Source organism: Misgurnus anguillicaudatus, chromosome 9, assembly GCF_027580225.2.
Source record: "Misgurnus anguillicaudatus chromosome 9, ASM2758022v2, whole genome shotgun sequence".
In the NCBI taxonomy this organism is placed as follows: Eukaryota; Metazoa; Chordata; class Actinopteri; order Cypriniformes; family Cobitidae; genus Misgurnus; species Misgurnus anguillicaudatus.
In genome coordinates, this window is record NC_073345.2 from 22,404,006 (window position 1) to 22,425,803 (window position 21,798).

Sequence of the window (21,798 nt, forward strand, 5' to 3'; positions counted from 1 at the left end):
AACGTTACTATTGCTTTCTCATTTATTCTTAACGTGATACGAGCACTCGATTATTATTATTAAACTTTGTTCTTGTCAGTACTATATAAAACTGTTTTTTATAAGTGTCAGAGATATGTTTTTGCATGCTGCTTATAAATATACCAGTGGCGATATCTCATAACATGTTTTAATAGTCAGGTCACGATAAAGTAAATGATCAATGTCCACATTTAAAAGCTGCGGTGCTTACCTGCTGTTTCACGGTGTTTTCGCGTTCTGATAAGAAATATAGCTTCAGAAAAAAAACGAGTGTTTATATTCCTCTTTCCAAGTGTTAATAATCCACACGATGTGACAAGACATTTCACCCATTAACTGTAACGTAACATCCAAGAGCGCCGATCTTTAACTAATAACTTCAGATTGGGGATTCAGACTGATTTATGAGCTAGTAAACTAATGAGACACACACACGGAGAGTGATTCAAACAGCGCGTCTGTGTTTTTCCATTCAGAGATGAGCCTGCTTAGGACCTCCATTCACTAGGTGGCGGAATAATACTAAAGGTGAAGCAGCTACAGTGCTGTTATCAGCACAATATCGTATGGCTCTTAGCCAATCAGATTCGAGAACCAGAAAGAACTGTTGTATAAATATATATAACGTTAAACATATAATATTAAACATATAACGTTAAACATATATGAATAAAGTTAAATGAATAAAGTTAAATGAATAAAGTTAAATGAATAAAGTTAAATGAATAAAGTTAAATGAATAAAGTTAAATGAATAAAGTTAAATGAATAAAGTTAAATGAATAAAGTTAAATGAATAAAGTTAAATGAATAAAGTTAAATGAATAAAGTTAAATGAATAAAGTTAAATGAATAAAGTTAAATATCTAAATATTAATATATTATTATATAAATATCTAAATATTAATATATAAATATAAATATAAATATATAATTTTATATAAACATAGTACCATCATATAAGGTATAAAATAGCAATTTCATTTATTTCTAAGGAAAATTGCAATAGTTATCTAGTGCCACAATATGTACATTATAATTTTTTAAAATATTAATAAAATCATTAAACTTTACATATTACTGTACATATATACAAGTATTTAAACGTTTTTGAAGTTATACATTGTTTCAAAGTTTGAGTCATTCCTGAGCCGTTTGTCTTTCTGTTCATAGTCTGCTCTTAGCAAGACCATTTATAACAGCTAAAGAACATGAGTGGTTATAAATGTATGACTCAATATCTCTCTGGCATTGGTTAAGCTTTCAAAAAGTCAAAAGGTGGTGCATTAATCCTGGCTCTCGCTCTGTCTGTCTGTCTGCAGGATGGGAAAGTTCTTTTCCCCGCACCACAGCCTAAAAACATCCCGGTGGCTGCGCCGCCAAAACCAAAGTCTGTGCAGGAGCTGGCGAAGGAAAAGGCTGCTGCCATCTCACCCTTCAGAGCCACTCTCACCACGGCTGGACTTTACACCGGAGGTAAATCGCAGTCTTTCTGCCCTCCCTGCCTTCCTGTTCCCCCAGATCTATCCCGGTCCCGCAGGGTTAATTTGAAAGCACCATCCCCTGGGTTTTAAGAGGAAGAGCTTGCTGCATTGTTGCTCTCTGAACCGTGTTAATGAGGCTATCATGCATGTTTTTATCAGTGACCCCTTTATTTCTATTTAATTTTCTTATGATGAGTTTATCCACTTTAGTGATCTGCATTGCTCAGAATTCACAAAAATGGCAGCTCTCCTGTTTGGCTTTCGTTCCCGAGATGCGATTAGTCTCAAAAGCACCGCTAAACAAAACTCCATGCAAATGAATTCTATTGGTTGCAGACGGCCCGCCAAACGCTTGTGTGAAAGAAGGCAACCCTGGCTTTAAATCAAAGTGCTCGCTCAGTCGAGCCTCATATGAGTCACGCATAAATAAACACAGGTTCACAAACAAAATGCAAATGAGATCTTCCTGCCCTTTCATGATTGGCCCTATATGTGTGAGCTCAGGTATGGGGAATCCTGACTTGCTCGGAAGACTGAAATCGCTGTCTTTTGAAATGTGTATTGGTCACCTAATTGTTTTAATTTCCCTACCACCATGGCCCATGTTAGGTTCTGAATGCCAGGAAACTTGAATGATGAAGGGGAGGTTATTTTAAAGCTTACCTCCTAATGGGTCTGTGAGGTTGTCATTGGGTGCTTGCTCAACCCCTTAGAAAACAGGGGCTGTGTTCGAAATCACATACTCTTGAGTTGTGATTATTTTACTATATCTTAATACGTGTTCAATTCAAATTAATTAGGCAAAAATATTGACTTTATTCAGTTCTCTATTTCTGATGTCCATAAGGTCTTGAGTCAGCTGGACTCAAATAAGCCTGCAGCCTATTTAAAGTTAGCATCTGACTTTATTGCTGAACCTATGGCTTACTTATTTATCTTTCCATTTCCCAATAGATTTGGAAGACTGCTTATTTTCCTCCTCTTTTAAAAGGGGGTGGATATGTCTCATGGCAGTTGAAAAATTATAGGCCAATATCCAAATTGTGAGTCTGATCTAATCTTTTTAAGAAACGAGTAAATTAATCGGTTTATCGAAGGCTTTTGACACAGTTGATCATGGCAACCTTTTAAAACAACATTATCAGAAAATGCTATTAAATGGTTTGCCAACTACCTTTCAATGAGAACACTGTGTGTGCTTTTAAAGGACTGCACTTCTACTGTTTTATCAGTCTTTAAAGGTGTCCCTCAGGGGGCAGTTTTGGGACCCATTCTGTTTTCTGTGTGAGTTAGTAAGTAAAGTTTATTTATATAGCACATTTATCTCAGCAGAATGTACATAAGTAGTATTTGTGATAATATCCCATATGCATAGATACCTTGTTAGATAACCATCTTTACACAAATGACATATGCTATTTATTGCAACGCTTCATCAGCGTCACAAGCTCTTCATTATTTACAGTCAGCATTTGTTTCTTGTTTCTACCTTCTTGGCCTGATCACTCTTGTAAAAGAGATTAGTTGGTTTTATATTTAAAACAGCATTTATTAAGGTAATTTTATATCAGTAAAATATGATTCAAATGCACATACTTTGTCATGTTTTTGAAAAGCACATTTCTTGTTGTTTCTCCTCAGGTCTGGGTTCAATGATCGGTCTCGGGCTGTGTGCTCCCAATGCTGCATTTACTCAGATCGTTACAACCTTTGGCCTGGCAGGAATTGTGGGATACCACACCGTCTGGGGCGTCACTCCTGCTCTTCACTCGCCACTTATGTCTGTTACAAATGCCATTTCAGGTAAATTATTTTAAATATCTTATGCCTTGTTTCGAATTTGTCTTAAAGACTAAAGCAGTGCTTCTCAAACTTTTTCAGCGTGCAACCCCCTTGTGTATAGTGGCCCCCACTTGTGTCCTTTGTGGCCCTTTCAAAGAAAATTTATGACATAATACATTGTAAAACATAAAATTTGAATTAAATAAAACTTATTAAAATATACAATGGAGTGTTGTTGGTTAGTATCTGAGGTATAATTAGACAGAATTCACGATAAGTTATTATATTTGATAAAATGTCATAAAACTGGGGCCCCCTGACACAAAGTGTGTTGTCTTCCTGTCTCTTTCTTGGAGATTACATTTATAGGTTAGTTCTTTACATCAGCTAGAGTTGAAACGGAAATGGTGAAATGAAAGTCTACTGCATATTACGAATACCTTAGATCATTAAAGTGTTTTGAGTATGAACTTTAGCTACAAGAATGTTTGAAGGTATGAATACCCACTTGATTTAATTTGTAGGTATTTCATTTCTTCTGTCCACCCCTGAGTTAGCGTCTGATGTATCGAATCAGCCCATCCGTTAAGATGAGAATTCGTCTCTTCATTAGTCTAGACGTGAGAAGCCAAGGTTCAGCGGTGGATGTAACCATCAGCAGGGCAGATCGAGGATGCTTCTGTGCTTCGTTAAGCTTTTATTCATTTCTCTCAGCAGGCTGAGAGTCCAGGTCCTTGGTGGTCCGCATTGTGGTCCTTTATGTCGAGAGAGCCCTAAAGTTAAGATTGAGAGAGTAGTGGAATCAACTGAAGCAATTAGCTTTCCACGACCTACTGCACATTTCCTGTGTGTTCCTTTATTGGTTTTGTGCAGATGGCCTTTTCGCTTTATTTATTTGCGTATGAGGTGTTAACCTAACTTATTTGACACTTATTGAGCTGTCTGTTTCGCAGGGCTGGAAATGTGAGCTAGTCGTGGAATTTGCTCATTACGGTGCCAAAAGTAATGAAGCTCGGACACCAAAGTGGCCGAGACGTTAAGGCACAGACGTGGAATTTCTCATTGAAAGTGTTGGTGAACTTTTCCAGTAGCATAAAGTTACTTACTCAAGGTCGAGTAGAATTTCTTGAAGACTCTTTCATCTACCCGAAACTAGTGAATCAGAATGAGCCACTGTCTCCACATCTCTTCACCTGATCCAAGGAATTTCAAGTTGCCCATATTGGTTTTAGGTCCTGTTTAATACCCATGATTGTGTCATTGATCACCTTCCTTCCAAATACCTCATAGCTTTATCTTCTATGATCATAGACCGTAGGAAACAATACCTATCCAAACAGAAATACATTACGTAAGCTCAAACATCTTTCATTTTCATCCAAGGGTTTTATTTTACAGATATATGGACATTTGCAAGCATTTGTCTGGGCGGTGCATGTCTGCGTCGATTTTCGAATCGTCTGTCGTGTTTCCTGCAGTGTTGTGAGCCAAGCGTATGCTACTACAAGCGAGTCTGTGATCAATTGTTTCTTCAGAATTACAAAGTGGGAGGAAATGCTTAGCAACAGTTACACACTTCATTGACTTAAAGAGACCACTAACTAACAGGCCCACCTCAGGTTTGGTCAGTCGAGTCATGGCACAGAAGCATTTGAAAGCGATTAGAGAGGTGATGGTTATCAGATTGCCGCTGGGAAATTTAGCGGTGTCCTGATCGAAATGAGTTCTGCTCTGACAAGGCATGTGGGCGAAATACTCCAAGTAAAGTTGATTAGGGGAGGGGAAATGGTTAAAATGACTCAAATTGTCAGATGTTTTTCTTGTTTGGTTTTTGCATCTGCTGCATTATTTCATGAAACATGGCAAATTGTCAAGATCTTTTTCCCATATGTGCTTTGTTAGTCAACACTTCCAGCAAGTTATTTTAATTTGTGAACGTGGACGGCCTTTATCTAACAGCGAGGGCATGTGTTCGCAGGCTTGACTGCTGTTGGTGGCCTTTCTCTCATGGGTGGTGGATACCTCCCCAGCAGTACGGCCGAGACCCTGGCCGTCCTGGCTGCTTTCATCTCCTCGGTCAACATTGCTGGTAAGTGCACAGAACATGCAATCTCATACCCTTCAAGAGTATAAAGGGATATGCAAAACTACATACATCGGTCTTTAAGGATTAGTCAATTTTCTTAAAAAAATTTGGATAATTTACTCACCACCATGTCATCCAAAATGTTGATGTCTTTCTTTGTTCAGTCGAGAAGAAATTATGTTTTTTGAGGAAAACATTCCAGGATTTTTCTCATTTTAATGGACTTTAATGGACCCCAACACTTCACAGTTTTAATGCAGTTTAAAATTGCAGTTTCAAAGGACTCTAAACGATCTCAAATGAGGCATAAGGGTCTTATCTAGCGAAACGATTGTCATTTTTGACGAGAAAAACAAAAAATATGCACTTTTAAACTACAACTTCTCGTCTTCCTCCGGTCGTGTGACGCAACAGCGCGACCTTACGTAATATGTCATCGCGTCAAGAGGTCATGCGAAACTACGCCCCAGTGTTTCCAAGTGTGGAGAAAGAGGACCGTTCCGACGTTGTTGTATGTGGAATGATACTAATTAATGTCTTTGGGTCAGTTTATTGTTTAAATGGTCCACAAATGCGTGTTTCATATATGTAACACGTGACCTTTCCACGGCATTACGCAATTACACGACCGGAGGAAGACGAGAAGTTGTAGTTTAAAAGTGCATTTTTTTTATTTTATTGCCAAAAATGACAATCGTTTCACTAGATAAGACCATTATGCCTTTTTAAACTGCATTACAATTGTTAAGTGTTGGGGTCCATTAAAGTCCATTAAAATGAGAAAAATCCTGGAATGTTTTCCTCAAAAAGCATAGTTTCTTTTCGACTGAACAAAGAAAGACATTAACATTGTGGATGACATGTTGGTGAGTAAATTATCTGGATTTTTGTTGTTGTTGAGAAAATGGACTAATCCTTTAAGGAAGACACTCTTTTCAAAATCAAACACATAGGGTTCATATACATAAGATACGTTCTTGCAAATTCCCAGATTGGAGTGCAATTGAATGTCTCTTAGATCTCGCTTTAATTTGATGGGATATATTGTCCAGGCTAATTACTTGGCCAGGTAAAATGTCAAGTACAGTTACAGTTGTAAGCGGGTAAGTGCCCACAGGATGCCTTGCATCAGGTTTGTGAGAAAAACACTATATTCGGTTCCCAACAGGTGGAATAGTTTAGTCCGGGGGTAACAGACAAAACTCACACCTAAAACAGGAAATGTCAGCACGCCGGATTTGCTTCAAAGAGCCTCGGCTGTGTCATAAATCAGCCCGAGTCCTTTTCTGCTAAACCCAACCCAAAGGGTTATTAAAGTAAAAAAATGGGCAGGTGGCCAAAATGGCATCCTGAATCCAGTGACCTCTTTATCCTTCTGAACTCTGTGTTTTGAATGCTCGGTCCATTGGACTAAAACACCAGTCTGGATTTTAATGATTTTAATGTTAGACTACTAAGCTTTTACAGGCATTTTTGTTCATGTTTTATAATAACAACTTTTAGATGCGTGTTCCAGCTCACATAAACCGTTTACATTTATTTATTTATTTATCTTCTCAGAAAGCAGGTATTTAATTTCAGTATAAAGTTTGTTACATTTCTCATATGCCGCTTCAACCCAACAGTCCCATTACCCATAAACCTTTAGGAGGTAGTAATATGGACATTCTGGTGAATTTTTCCTTTCCTCTCTACTACGATTTTTATTGTTACAAGTGCATACGGGGAAAAAATAGAAGTTGTTCTTTCCAATTTAATTTCAGTAAAAGACAAGGAATTTAGGTAAACTTGCTCCATTAATGACAGGAATGAAAACATTTTTATTTTTTGGCCCCAACTGTACTGTCTGGATAGCCTTCATGTTAAATTGTGGAAAAACGGAACGTTCTTTTTAATGCCGCGTACGTTGCGTGTTTGAACTGAATCCTCAAGTACGGGTCAGTAAGGTTTGGGAGTAACTGGATATCCGTCTGAGTTTTAAATGAAAAGCTTTGGTTTGGTAGTAGTCCTAGTGAGACGCGTTGGTAGGATGGTTAAAAAAAAAATTAATGCAAATGTAATCGTGGGCTGTGTCACTTTAAAAACACTTCGCTAATAAGCAGCATATGATCGATTCCATTCATTGCAACATTATTGAGTGACTCATTAATTATTTCAATTAACACATACCTTTGACTTGACGTCAATCATGGACTTAAGCGATATACGTGTGACTTTGTCTGTGAAATCCAGGCTCAAGTCTCATAACCTAACATTTCAATCGTGGCCTTAGTCAGTATTCAAAATATCAAGGTTATTTTTTTACACAAAGTTATGTGCTTTACGTTACGTAAAAACTGTTTTATTTTAGCTGGGTTTTTATAGGCTGAGTCACACATTATCAGGTGGTTTATCACATCGAGGAAAATTGTAGCAACTTGCTGATAAGTGTAATAAATGTGTTCTTTCCACCTGTTTGTTTCATCAGGTGGTTTCTTGGTCACTCAGAGGATGTTGGACATGTTCAAGCGGCCCACCGATCCTCCTGAGTACAACTACTTGTATCTCCTGCCTGCTGGTTTGTTTGTTGGAGGCTATGGGGTGGCTCTTCAGAATGGCTACAACATTGAGCAGATGACACTGCATTCATCGTTTATATTGTTACTTGAATATTAAATATACAGTCCTGCGCAAAAGTCTTAGGCCACCATCACCAGCTTTGTTGTTTTAGCAAAGTTATAATATCCAGCCATATTTATTTTTCACTATTTTAAGATACAAACAGAAAATACAGGAAATATGTACACAAAATTAAAAACAAAAATTTTTTAGAACTAAATGTCGTCTTCAGGCATCAGTCAGTATTTAGTGTGACCTCTCTTGGCACTAAACACATCTTGAGCTTTCATTCGATTAGAATTAGAAATTAGGATTTCATTTTGTTTAAGTTTAAGAGATCCTGCATTTACCTGCTATTGCTCAAGTGGAAGGGGAGTTTACCCTAAAAACTTGACACTTCAGCTTATACTTTTATACTGTTTTTAATACTACATACAAGTTTCCTGTATTTTCTGGTTGAATTTTAAAGAGACAGAGATAGAGAGACTGAGAAATTATTATATATGATCACTATAACATCTAATTCTGGCATAGTGGCCTAAGACTTTTGCACAGTACTGTATATATTTTTTATCCTAGATATTAACTTTGGAGTGTAAGTCATCCATACTGTTTGTGGTATGGACTTGAATGCCATCTCAAATGATGTAGCTGGAAAACTCTGCAGACCTGCCAGCGGGTCCAAAACTACATCAAATCAAAAAATAAAGTTGTGGAGCACAAAGTTTTCTGTAAAATAAAACACTTTTTATCAATTTACTCCAAATTATGTGTTTAGATGACTTTTTAAATTCAGGCATGCCCAATTCTGCAAAAATTCGAATTATACAGCAGAGCATCAACACCATGGCATCATTAACCAGGGTGGTGTCACCTAAAGTGCGTTAGCACCAAGTGCCACCATGTCTTTCAAATCTAGTTTTAATGTTGATATAATGCTGGATTCACACCATAAATGGTACTGGCGGGAAAAACGGCGCTATTTGCATGTAGTTGGATGCTTGAACATTTTAAGTTTGCTTCGTTCAGGCATGAAATTCTAGTCATTCACGGCATTGACACGGAAATTCCCGTCATGGGAGGGGCTTCTGCGACGCCGCTTTCTTCCTGTAATCACGTCACTACTAGAACAAGAGGTCTGGAGGTCTCGCAGCAAGAATAAGGCATTTAGGGCTCCGCGGCAACGTTCAATTTGCATCATTCGCAAAATGAGGTGGATTCGCGTCTACCGCGCAGTGCTTAACGCCTCATACGTTCCGCGCTAAACTGCTCATACGTGCCGCGCTAAACGCCCCATACGTGCCGCGCTAAACGCCTCATACGTGCCGCGCTAAACGCCTCATACGTGCCGCGCTAAACGCCTCATACGTGCCGCGCTAAACGCCTCATACGTGCCGCGCTAAACGCCTCATACGTGCCGCGCTAAACGCCTCATACGTGCCGCGCTAAACGCCTCATACGTGCCGCGCTAAACGCCTCATACGTGCCGCGCTAAACGCCTCATACGTGCCGCGCTAAACGCCTCATACGTGCCGCGCTAAACGCCTCATACGTGCCGCGCTAAACGCCTCATACGTGCCGCGCTAAACGCCTCATACGTGCCGCGCTAAACGCCTCATACGTGCCGCGCTAAACGCCTCATACGTGCCGCGCTAAACGCCTCATACGTGCCGCGCTAAACGCCTCATACGTGCCGCGCTAAACGCCTCATACGTGCCGCGCTAAACGCCTCATACGTGCCATTCCAGAAACGCGTAAACGCGTCTTTACATTGACTTAACATTTAAATCATTCGCGCTTGACGCCTCTACCACATCTGGTGCCGCGCTAAACGCCTCATTCCAGAAAAGCGTAAACGTGTCTTTACATTGGCTTAACATTGCAATCATTCGCGCTTGACGCCTCTACCACATCTGGTGCCGCGCTAAACGCCTCATTCCAGAAACGCGTCTTTACATTGGCTTAACATTGCAATCATTCGCGCTTGACGCCTCTACCACATCTGGTGCCGCGCTAAACGCCTCATTCCAGAAACGCGTCTTTACATTGGCTTAACATTGCAATCATTCGCGCTTGACGCCTCTACCACATCTGGTGTGAACGCAGCATAAGAATTAGATTCAGGTGAATATGTGTCTCCACCTCCTGAAACCTTGTTCTCCTTGTGAGCAGATGATGTATTTGGGCTCTGGTTTGTGCTGCGTGGGGGCTCTGGGAGGTCTTTCCAACCAGTCCACAGCCCGTCTTGGTAACGCCCTGGGCATGATTGGAGTAGCTGGTGGCATCGCTGCAACGTTTGGAGCATTAAAACCTTCTCCTGAGCTCATGGCACAGATGACGGCTGCCATGGCAGTGGGTGGCACTGCCGGTGAGTATGTTTGGGTCTACGTGTCTTTCTTTTGTAGTCGAAGGCCTTTGAACCTCAAAGTGCATTCGTGTAAATGGAGAACTGACCTAGCGATTGGCCTGCCCCCCAAACCCAGGTAATGGTCAACAGGTCGTGTGAGTCACGCAGCACGACATCGCTCTTTGTAGCCAGTCATGTCTAATCTAAATTGCTAATTATTCCTGGAAACCTGCTGGAACTTTGTTTAAACCGTCCCGACCAGCCCCGGCTCAAACCAAAAGTCTGCTTGATTCCAGATGCTAACTTTTACCCTGAGGTCTCAGCCCGCCCCAAACATGCCCTCTCACACCCCTCCTCCAACCTGCTATCCAGACTCTGTCAACATACACGCTGCCTCATCGGATATGACCCGTTTACAAGCAGGCCTAATTCTCCTTTGCTTCTCTCTCCAATTTTGCAGGTTTGGCCATCGCCAAGAAGATCCAGATCTCCGACCTGCCACAGCTCGTCGCCGCTTTCCACAGTTTGGTGGGTCTTGCTGCCATGCTCACCTGCGTGGCCGAGTATATGGTGGAGTATCCCCACTTCGCAACTGACCCTGCGGCCAACCTCACCAAGATTGTGGCTTACCTAGGAACCTACATCGGTGGAGTCACCTTCAGCGGTTCTCTGGTGGCTTATGGCAAACTTCAAGGTTGAGTAGCAAAATTCGCCCTTTTCCCTCATATCACTGTCTTGTGTGATCTTGAGAATAACTGCAAATGTATTAAATCCCAGAAATATTTGTGAAGGATCACAATTTTGCTTTTTTCCCCCACAATGCTTTTCCTTTGAGAAAATATGTATTGATGGAAATTTAAATGAAGAACCATGAATTCCAGGCCGAACTAATTGTTACCAATATGTTACCAAATTTTCACTATAACCTCCAAAGACCTGGTGTGTTGTTTGCACCATAATACTAAATTCTGTGTAACTGGAACCTGTTGTACAAAAACGTGGACAATTACACTGCTTCATGTTTAAAGAAAAATATTTGGTTATAATATTTATTGCAGGGTTCCCCACGGGTCCTTGAAATCCTTGAAAGTTTGTGAATCTGGGGGAAAAATTCAAGGCCCTGGGAAGTTTTTATAAATATACATACATAGATACAAGTCATTGAAAGTGCTTGAATCTATTTTATGAAAGAAGTTTGCAGGAAAAAATATTATTCCCTGTGTAGTGTAGGATAATATCATAAAAATTCTAGACTTTTTAAGCACACGTGCTAAACTGTTTGCTTTAAATGTTTATATCTTCTGTATGCGAATGTTGATTCATACCAAAATGCTTTTTTGCATAGTTGTGTTTGAAACATGAAAACGTCTCGGGTTACGTATGTAACTGTTGTTCCCTGAGAAAGGAACGAGACGCTGCGTCTCCCTTGTCATACTTCATGCGTCCCTGTAACGCCGTCTTTGACAATATTTCAGATAGCAAAATACTTTCTGGCTTCCGTGTCACCCTGTCTTTGTCGTTAGGCCTCACCATTTGTTGAATTTGATATACACATTCAGACGCACTTACCCCTGGAGGTGTCCCCAAAGTGTCACCGCAGTGATGCAGTGCGAGTTCCCTCGAAAGGGAACTGTAACAATGTATCTTAAAAGGTAACTCAATGTAACCTTGCTCTCACTTGAAATGCGTGCCCACATTTAGTACTTCAATTTAGGGATATTGGACCTGGAAAGTCCTTGAAAGGTCCTTGAATTTGAAGTTAACTAAGGTGTGGGAACCCTGGTATTGGTTTTTCCTAACCCCAAATAGCTGAAAGAAATCTAAAATGTAAGCCAAACCAAAGCTCGGGTCTTAGGAGGATAAAACAATATCTTCACAAAAACAAAATGCTGTTTATTTGGTTATTTTTGACCATGATGATCAGAAATAATGAGCACTGATACAAGTTATGGTTTAAAATGAGTTTGATGATGATAAGTTTGCTAGCAAACATTCAAACACTTGCTAGCACAATTACCCAGCATCCCACTGTCTTTGCACATTTGAACTGTTTTGTCGGTGCAGTCCAGGTCCTAATTGTCCGCTCCAGCTTTGTTACCTCACCGGCCCACCAGTACCACACATGCCTCATGTTTAAAGCTTGGCCATGCGGAACCTCTCAGAATTTGGCACTAATTAGTCCCTCCGCCCCCCAGTCTTTTTCCACTTGTCCCCCAAAGCTGGAACACATTATCTTCAGGACCTTTCCCATTCCACCAGCACTGCCATTCTGGAGCCTGAAGGCTTTCTCTGATAAAACCGATTACAACTCCCACTTTTATGCTTGTATGCATTTTTCTTTCCAGATTAGCCGTTCGGCGTAAGAGGGGGGGCCGTGGTGGATAATCGTCCCATCCAACTGTATCACAAACTTGTTACGCTGCAGATTGAAAGTTATTGATTCGGCTCCTACCGCGTTTTTCCAGAGTGCATGTGCTTGATGATATGTCTTGTACTTATTATTATAGTTTATGGAGGACTTACAGCTGTTTAAAGTCGTCATTAACGACATGACATGACGTTGTGTACCTTTAAGTGCTAATCAGACAAGCTTTAAAAAGTGTGCCTTCTCATTTCCAGAACTTCTCACCATAATGTAATTTCCCTCCTTTCGTCCATCGTGTTCCCAAACACCACATGGTGTCTGGTGTGTCTGTTCTAACCTCATTTTGATTCACTTTAAGGTTTCTTTTCAACTCCAAATCTTCTCACCACCTTCAGGTCTTTTGAACTCCGCCCCTCTTATGCTTCCCGGCCGTCACGCCCTGAACGCCACCCTGATGGCAGCCAGCGTTGGCGGCATGATCCCTTACATGCTGGATCCCAGCTATACCACTGGCTTGACCTGCTTAGGATCTGTGTCTGCACTGTCTGCTGTCATGGTAAGCGGTTGGCACTGTCTTTCTAAATCTGTTATGTTTGTGTTCAGTCAAAAATTTGTAATGATGATAAGACGTGCCAAATTTTCAATGTGTGACTTCTAAAAGTTAATTTAAATGATCTTTTATTTACACCATAGTTATATTGTGATCAGCATTTTCCATTTCTTCTTTCCACCCCATATTTTATATGAAGCCCAACACCACATCAGCATATGTTGACAGGTAAAAGTAAACACTAGGCATAAATGGCAAGGTACATACTCACAGTCTCGATAAACAATTGCATCACTGAGCTTTTATCATTCGTCAATAATCAGGAAACTGTCAGCCCCTTAAAGATAAACAGTTACCTGCAGTCTGGCTCCTTTTACGGCAATTCGATATTATTTAAGTCTCCGTCTTTTTGTGCTAGCTGGCTTTAAGTTTATTCCCAGAGGAACATGTATTGTTTAATATTACAGGTATGATATCATGGACGAGCGAAACAAATACTGTGTTTTGACAAACACCTCACGCATTATTTGAAGCCCATTGCAACAGGATACCTACAAGGTCCCATTTCCTGTTTGCCTCATCGGCACGTCTGTAAAAGAACCGACTTGTTTGCTTTAAACGAACAGTGTGTGTCATACCCCAGGCTTGCGATTTTCTTCTTAAAACGATAGATTCGAGTTACCATTGTGCTTTGTTAGCTTGTCAGGACCGTAACCTTTGATCTACTCGCTCTTTTCATGTGACCCTGCTCTTTACTTCTTTGTAGGGCTTGACCTTGACAGCAGCTATCGGAGGAGCCGACATGCCCGTTGTGATCACGGTGCTAAACAGTTATTCTGGCTGGGCCCTGTGCGCTGAGGGCTTCCTGCTTAACAACAACCTGCTGACCATAGTGGGTGCCCTCATTGGTTCCTCTGGAGCTATCCTCTCCTACATCATGTGTGTGGTAAGTTCACCCCCTCATCTCCTGGCTTCATGTGAGGTGGTGCCAGGAACGCTTGGTCATCTCTGAAAGCCAAGTCTTGCCAAACTACACCATCCAAAGACGAGATGTTCCTTTTATAATGAATCACATTGGCTTGAATTTTAGGGAATTCAAGACCATGGTTTTCTTTTAGGGTGTGCAAGTGGTCATATTTTATGTGTAGCCTTTTTATATGTTTTTTATTTTCTTTCATGCAAATTCTTCTGGGTCATTTTGCCCGTCTGTTTGCTTGCAGTCTTCTATATTACACTTAAACAAAATGTTGAGATGTATGTTTAGGGAATAATAATTATTGGGTATGATTTTGTAATTCATCAGCTCAAAAATGTATAGGAGTTAAAAAAGAACATGTATAGCTACAATTGTGACCCAGTCTTTGAAAACCCAGCTAAAATCTTTTTTTTTTAATTCATCCTACATGATGTAAAAAACATTTTGTGAAAATATAACCTTGATATCTTTAAAGGGATAGTTCACCCAAAAATGAAAATAATGTTATTAATGACCCTCATGTTTTTCCAAACTCGTAAGACCTCCGTTCATCTTCAGAACACAGTTTAAGATGTTTTATATTTAGCCCGAGAGCTTGTTGACCCTTCATTGAAAATCTACATGTGGTATATTGTCCATGTCCAGAAAAGTAATAAAAACATCATCAAAGTAGTCCATTTGACTTCAGTGGGTCAGTTAGAATGTGTTGAAGCATCGAAAATACATTTTGGTCCAAAAATTATGACTTTATTCCACATTGTCTTCTCTTACGCATCTGTTGCGAAGCGCATGCGTGAGACTTAAGTCACGTGACTACAGTGACGCGGATGACTGCGAAGGTTTTTTTCCAACTTACAGTGTGCAATTCCCTTAGACTGTAAACGAAAGCCCGGGCGCACAAAAAAAACCCAGCTGGGGCGCACCAGATAACACGTCATCCACGTCACTGCAGTCACGTAACATTTGTCATACCCATGCGCTTCACAACAGACGCAAAAGAGAAGACAATGCTGAATAAAGTCGAAATTTTTGTTATTTTTGGACCAAAATGTATTTTTGATGCTTCAACACATTCTTACCTACTGATGTCACATGGACTACTTTGATGATGTTTTTATTACCTTTCTGGACATGGACAGTATACCGTACATAGGTTTTCAATAAAGGGTCAACAAGCTCTCAGACTAAATATAAAACATCTTAAACTGTGTTCCAAAGATGAACGGAGGTCTTACGAGTTTGGAACGACATTAGGGTGAGTCGTTAATGACATTATTTTCATTTTTTGGTCAACTATCCCTATAATATTGATTGGGTAAGGTCAACCTGAAATCAATGAATAAAATCAAACTCCTCATCTCATAGAAAGATTGAAAATTTGGCTTAGATTTCACAGACAGGGTCACAAATATCTCAAACACACCCTATGTTTGTTTGTGCTAGGCCATGAACCGCTCTCTGGCAAACGTCATTCTTGGAGGCTATGGCACTTCATCCACCGGCACAGGCAAACCCATGGAGATCACCGGTACCCACACAGAGGTCAACGTGGACCAGTCAGTGGAGATGATCAAGGAGGCTCAAAATATCATTATTGTTCCAGGTAATAGAGTAGCCATGCACATTTGATCCCCTCCCTCCTTCTACAAACAGCTGGAAAGGTCCTTGGTAAACTGTTGCCAACTTCAAACAGTCTATTATGTTGTGTCTGTTAAACCAGACTTGCTACGCCCCTATGACATCATTGGTAATTTTCTGTCCCCTCCTGTGAGGAAGCCCCCCACAATGTGCCCAAGGCATACTGGGGCTTGTTCTGAGGTGGTCTTCAATTCTGATTAGTTTTTTGTTACATTTTTAAACCTGTGTGCAGTTTTAATCTGTTTGGTCTCAGCTTGCATGTTGTTTGAAGGAATGGTGCGGTTGGCCTCCTGTGGCATTGTTCGTCTGGGCCGACCTGTGGAGGGTGATGTCAGGTTTATCTCCTATGGCTGGCACGTGTAGGTTCTCGTTTGCCCAGATACACCTAACTGATTCAGCGAGATGTTTACATTCAAGCTGGCAAAAATGTAGTTAGGAATGTATGAAATAAGTGACTGCGTTTCTGTGTGGAATCGCTTGTTTTCCCAAAATAATCCTTGCGCCAGTAAAGGCCTCCAGCGATGTCACCGACTCTCACGCTACTTTGTTTTTCATAACAGACTGTTTTACGGTTGCGTTTTATAGCCCGACAGCAGGTCGAGAAGATCAAGACGTTGGAGGCGACAGTACAGTGGAAAAGGGGAGTGATTGGATGTGGGAATATGAACAGAAAGAGAAGCAGAAAAGATAACAAACAGCGCCGTCCAGAGTAAACAAGACAGCGGGGCCAAGCACAACAGAGACGACGGCCCCTTTTATTTAAAACAAATGGCTGTCCAATAGGCTCGGAGGCATCCAGACTTTCCTCTTGACCGTTGAGTGGTTGGCCAATGCCAAGCACGCCAATGCCAAGCTGTGTGTATGTGGACAACTGGGCATAACCGTCCTCAGCTATGTGGTCTGTTGGTGTGAGCCACAAAGTTAGAAGATGTGATGTTAATGTACATTGGGTTTTTGGAGAAAATGGTAGCTTAGTTGATAAACCTTTGGTCTTGTTAAGCGAAAGGTTGTATGTAGGTTACGGCATGTTTTCTTCAGTATATTCTTGAGTATATGCTAGTAGGTTTTTTATACTTAAAATCATGACACAACCATGGAAGAAGTGATTAATAAAATGTTGAATTTTGCTCACCATATTTTTTTTGTCCCTGTAGATATCGTTCTTTAAGTTGCTTTTAAGAGGCGACCTGAATTTTCTGTAATTCGCTGCAAAATTAATTTAGACAGCCCGTCTTTTTTGGCATATTCAGGGTACTCTTGGCTGCTCGGTACTTCGAGTAAGCAGTGACCGTGTTTCTGCATCTGTATAATTGAAGTAGTCGTAGTCATTTCGGTTGATCGACAGCTGTGAAAACATTGAAGCCTTTTCTGTTTAAGGTTGGAGGTTGCCAGTCGTGGTTGTTTTCCCAAAGAGAAATTGCTTTGTTTAAAAAAAGGAGTAGCAGAAAAAAATCATTAGGAGCAGTGAGTTTGTCGACACGCACTATGACATGCTTGTTTAACTGGGGGATTTGAGTCTGTTGTGACAGGCCTGTTCAGAAGTTGTCAGCAGTAACCAAGACATTAAACTGACTCGCATGTGGAGTTTATATTAGTTTTTCTCAATTTAGCACCTAATTTTGCTATTGACGAAAGATCGACAAAGTGTTACACAATGCTAATTCCTTTGTTGTTGCCAACAGTTCAAGTTACTCTGCACTTCTTTCAGTCTTTACCGAAGGTGTTAAATAAATAAAACAGATTGCAGAAAGTTTATGATCACTAGACCAGATGTGTTATTAGCATGTAGTTATTTTCTTTTATTAATCTCAGCTTTGTCCAAACACTTTTCTTTGGTTTGTTCATAATCTTTCAAGTGTCAATTGATTCATCTTTAAATTAGAAAAGACACAGTTGTAGTTCTTTGTTAATACAAATTGGTCATATTTAACATTTTAGTGTTTAGTAAATGTAAATTAATCCATGTGAGATTGTCAAAGTCTATATCACTAACAATATAAGACGCATGCAAAGCTTACATTATTTTTCCCTAAATTTTATATTGTAGTTTGTAGGGGTGGCATGGTTCACAAAGCCCACGGTTCGGTTCGTATCACGGTTTTAGGGTCACGATTTTCGGTTCTGTACGGTTCTTGCTGTTGTTTTTCTTTTAATCGTTAACACTCCAGAAATGTACTTCAGCATATGATATATATATATAGCTAAATTATTCACAATTTGGTGAGTATTAACAAAATTGTTATTATGTATAGGGATGGGACAATTACCGGTTTCATGATTAACCACGATAAAATGTCCTGACGGTTAGTATTATAATTTAAAATTTAATTATCATTACAACCGTGTTTGATTACTGTGATTTTGAAAACTCGCTGTAAATTCTGTTCAGCCAGAATCAGTTTGACGCAGGCGCGCACATGCAACATAGTTTTTTGCACAAGGCATTTAAAGGATAATGTTTTGTATTAATTCACGGTAAACTTTTTAGACAGATTTATTTATTTTTTACCACAGAAATCATTTCAGGCACATGAAATATTAAATTGTGATTTTCAAAAATTAAACTTGTTCAAATGTTTTCAGTGTGTTTATCAGTTTTTTTTTTAACATTTCTATCTCATTTTAACAAAACCATGATAATATTGATAACCGTGATTAACTTTTGTCACTACAATCATGATATGAAATTTCCATACCGTCCCATCCCTAATCATGTAATCATGCGCACACTGAATTAGACTCGACTTTAAGCACATTATTGGGACCATCTCTGAGGAAAGCTATGTGAGATTTTGATACAGCAAGAGTGAAGACATTGATGACATGCTTTTCATTTACTTGGAAAACAATTTGAGAATGTGTATTGCTATCTCTACAGAAACTTATGTGCCTTTTAGCACACAAAGATTGAACTTGAAACACACAAAGATTAAACTGAAGAATTAACTTGCATTTATCAAACTGCCAACTTCAGTGTAGCTTTAAGCCTTTTACTCGACGCGTCCACACAAGCACGAGGGTACTCGTGGCAAAAATGGTGTCAACGTGGAGTGGGCACTAGTGCGCGTTGAGTGCGCGAGACCCCATTTCGCTTGGCGGTGTGCACGTTAAATTTTGTAACCTTGGGCGCGGCTCAGCAAGTTTCAGGCGGAATCTACCCGAGCATGACGTCTTATCACCCCGGCACCCAGTCTGTGCGTCGAACATAAACACTTCCCCAAATGGAGGCTCGCACTGTGGAGCCAGACGAAAGGCTTCAGGTAACATATGGGCACGATGCTACATTGCGCATTCGCCGAACCGTGCGGCACACACAAGCTCCGAACCGTGCGACAAACACAAGCTCCGAACCGGGACAAGCGAACTGAACGTTTCGGATGTTTTTTCATGTACCGTGCCACCCCTAGTAGTTTGTACACTGACCTTTCTAAAATTTATATTGTTCAAAAGTTATTTAACAGTTATTTAGAATTTAATGATATCAAATGACACTGACGAACAGGGTCACACTTATTATGTGTACATATCTAATTTTGAGATTAAGTGCATCAAAGTTTTAATTGTGATTTGGCATTGATTTCAATCTTTGACATGACCTTATGCAGTCAATATTAATGATATCAGGGTCATTCGATTTTTGTTATGTAGGATGATTTTATGTGGAAAACAGTAAATCACAAAAAAGAACTTCACAGACCGAGTCACAGATCTTAATTTAAATTTTAATGAACATTTAATATCAGATTTTTTTTACCTAAAATGTCTTCTAAATGCTTGCCTTTTTAATTGCTGTGTTTTTGTCTTCAGGTTATGGTCTGTGTGCAGCAAAAGCTCAATATCCAATTGCTGATCTTGTGAAGTCATTGACTGATCAGGGCAAGAAAATCAGGTAGGAAACTTATAGGATATATTTTTCATTTTAAGGAAAATGATGCACTTACAATAGGTCTAAATTGGGTCAGGCAGTAAACATTGAAATAAACGCATTGTTTAATAACTCTGATGGAGCTGGTATGCAGCAAGGCCTTTACCCCAAACCACCAATTTCTTATTTTTTGCTGGAACCTGTATCTTTAAATGACACCAAAAGTCCCACCCCTTGTGCCAGCCCGTGTGATTTTTATCCCGTATAACCCTGTGAGTGCCAATTGATTCATTTTTGAATAGCTTGCTATTTTTGCAGCGAACCTCTGAATGGTCCTCTCTCAGCAGTCTGCATGTCGGACGACTCCATTTCAAAGAGTGCTTTTGAATATCGTCATTCAGTTCCTCTATTGTCTGCAGCTTTTGTCGGCTCTCCAGAGTACGTGTAATGTCCTGTGATCTGAGAGCTCAGTGTACCCCAGGCCTCCCAGTGCTGTGAAAGGGTTGGTGAAGAGCAGAGAGACAGGTGCAGGCTACGCAATTACTTATGCGCCTCTGAAGATGCCTCTCAGGTTGCAGGGCGTGGAAAGTCACCATGTCTGACCCTAGAGATGCCTAAGCAACAAAATTACAGTTTTAAAAATATATTTTTTGAGCAGAATTCATGCAGATATAATCTGTTATGCCTTAAAGGTGCCGAAGAATGTAAAACTGTATTTACCTAGGCATAGATAAATAATAAGAGTTCTGTACATGGTAATGACATATCATGTGCCTCAAACACGATTGCTTCCTCTTTGAGGCTGTTTACACTTGGCATTAACATGTGTTTTCGTCGATCGGATCACAAGTGGACGACGTTAATGCCAGGTGTAAACGGTGTTCAAAACGTTTTGAGCTCGTCCACTTTCGACCACTTTCAACCACATCCAGAGGTGGTCGAAACCACTTTCGATCGGATCGCTTTGGAGTTGCGGAACGCGCATGTGGTTGAATGCGTTCGAACAGCCACACGCGACCGCCTTCTCTCCGCCCATTTATCTAATCTGAGGTATTAAACACAAGTTTTACGTCTTTTTTGACTTCTGGCGTGAACATTCGGTGAACAGCGCTATTTTTAGCCTTTCATTGATAAAACTAAGCGGCTGATCTCCGTAGTTTCGTTTTGAAAGCGGGTGAAAGTTGCGCGATCCTATTTCATCAATTGCGGTGACAATTCAAAGAAAGCTCTTACATACTCATGTACAAAACATTGTGCAGTATGTTTACTTGCTAAACAAGCAGTGGACACTGACATTATATTAGATCGCGTCCATATAAACTCATAATTACTCCCGCTCGGGTTTGAATGACAGCAGAGAGACTCGCCCACCGTCTCACAGACAACCCCCTCATAGTATTCAGCACAGAAGCGGTCGAAAGTGGACAAAAGAGACGGATTTAAATACCAGGTGTAAACGTGATGTGTCTCTCTCGTCCACTTGTGATCCGATCGACGAAAACACATGTTAATGCCAAGTGTAAACAGCCTCTTTATGTAAACCTTGTGCATGCAAAAGACATACCACCGTAACACATACCACATACTCAACATAACACCGACTGTGATGTTGCAGTTGTGATGTACGCCCCAACATTAAATTACACATTAAAGAAGTTCTACTATTGACTTTGCTTCAAACAGGTAATTTTTTTCAGATTCAAACGAATCTTACGAACGTGGCAAAATATAATCAATTAATTAATTTTAAGAGCATATTAAAATTTGCCGTGCTTTTCAAATATGTTTTGTGAATCATGGCACTTCACTGATATTGCTTTCAACTTTATTTTTTAAAGGAATAGTCTACTCATTTTCAATATCAAAATATGTTATTACCCCAACTAAGAATTGTTGATACATCCCTCTATCATCTGTGTGCGTGCACGTAAGCGCTGGAGTGCCCTGCGACGCTTCGATAGCATTTAGCTTAGCCCCATTCATTCAATGGTACCATTTAGAGATAAAGTTAGAAGTGACCAAACACATCAACGTTTTTCCTATTTAAGACGAGTAGTTATACGAGCAAGTTTGGTGGTACAAAATAA

At 40.1% G+C, this 21,798-nt stretch overlaps 1 protein-coding gene across 1 annotated transcript in view; it reads left to right on the top strand.

The window, feature by feature from the left end:
- Positions 1-21,798, top strand: part of nnt (nicotinamide nucleotide transhydrogenase) — a 42,299-nt gene that overhangs the window by 12,786 nt on the left and 7,715 nt on the right. The window contains exons 10-19 of the mRNA XM_073871310.1: positions 1,343-1,496; positions 3,146-3,307; positions 5,265-5,375; positions 7,840-7,978; positions 10,136-10,338; positions 10,778-11,011; positions 13,078-13,238; positions 13,999-14,178; positions 15,652-15,811; positions 19,654-19,735. Of these exons, the coding sequence (XP_073727411.1) occupies positions 1,343-1,496; positions 3,146-3,307; positions 5,265-5,375; positions 7,840-7,978; positions 10,136-10,338; positions 10,778-11,011; positions 13,078-13,238; positions 13,999-14,178; positions 15,652-15,811; positions 19,654-19,735 (1,586 nt within the window). The remainder of the gene's footprint in view (positions 1-1,342; positions 1,497-3,145; positions 3,308-5,264; positions 5,376-7,839; positions 7,979-10,135; positions 10,339-10,777; positions 11,012-13,077; positions 13,239-13,998; positions 14,179-15,651; positions 15,812-19,653; positions 19,736-21,798) is intronic.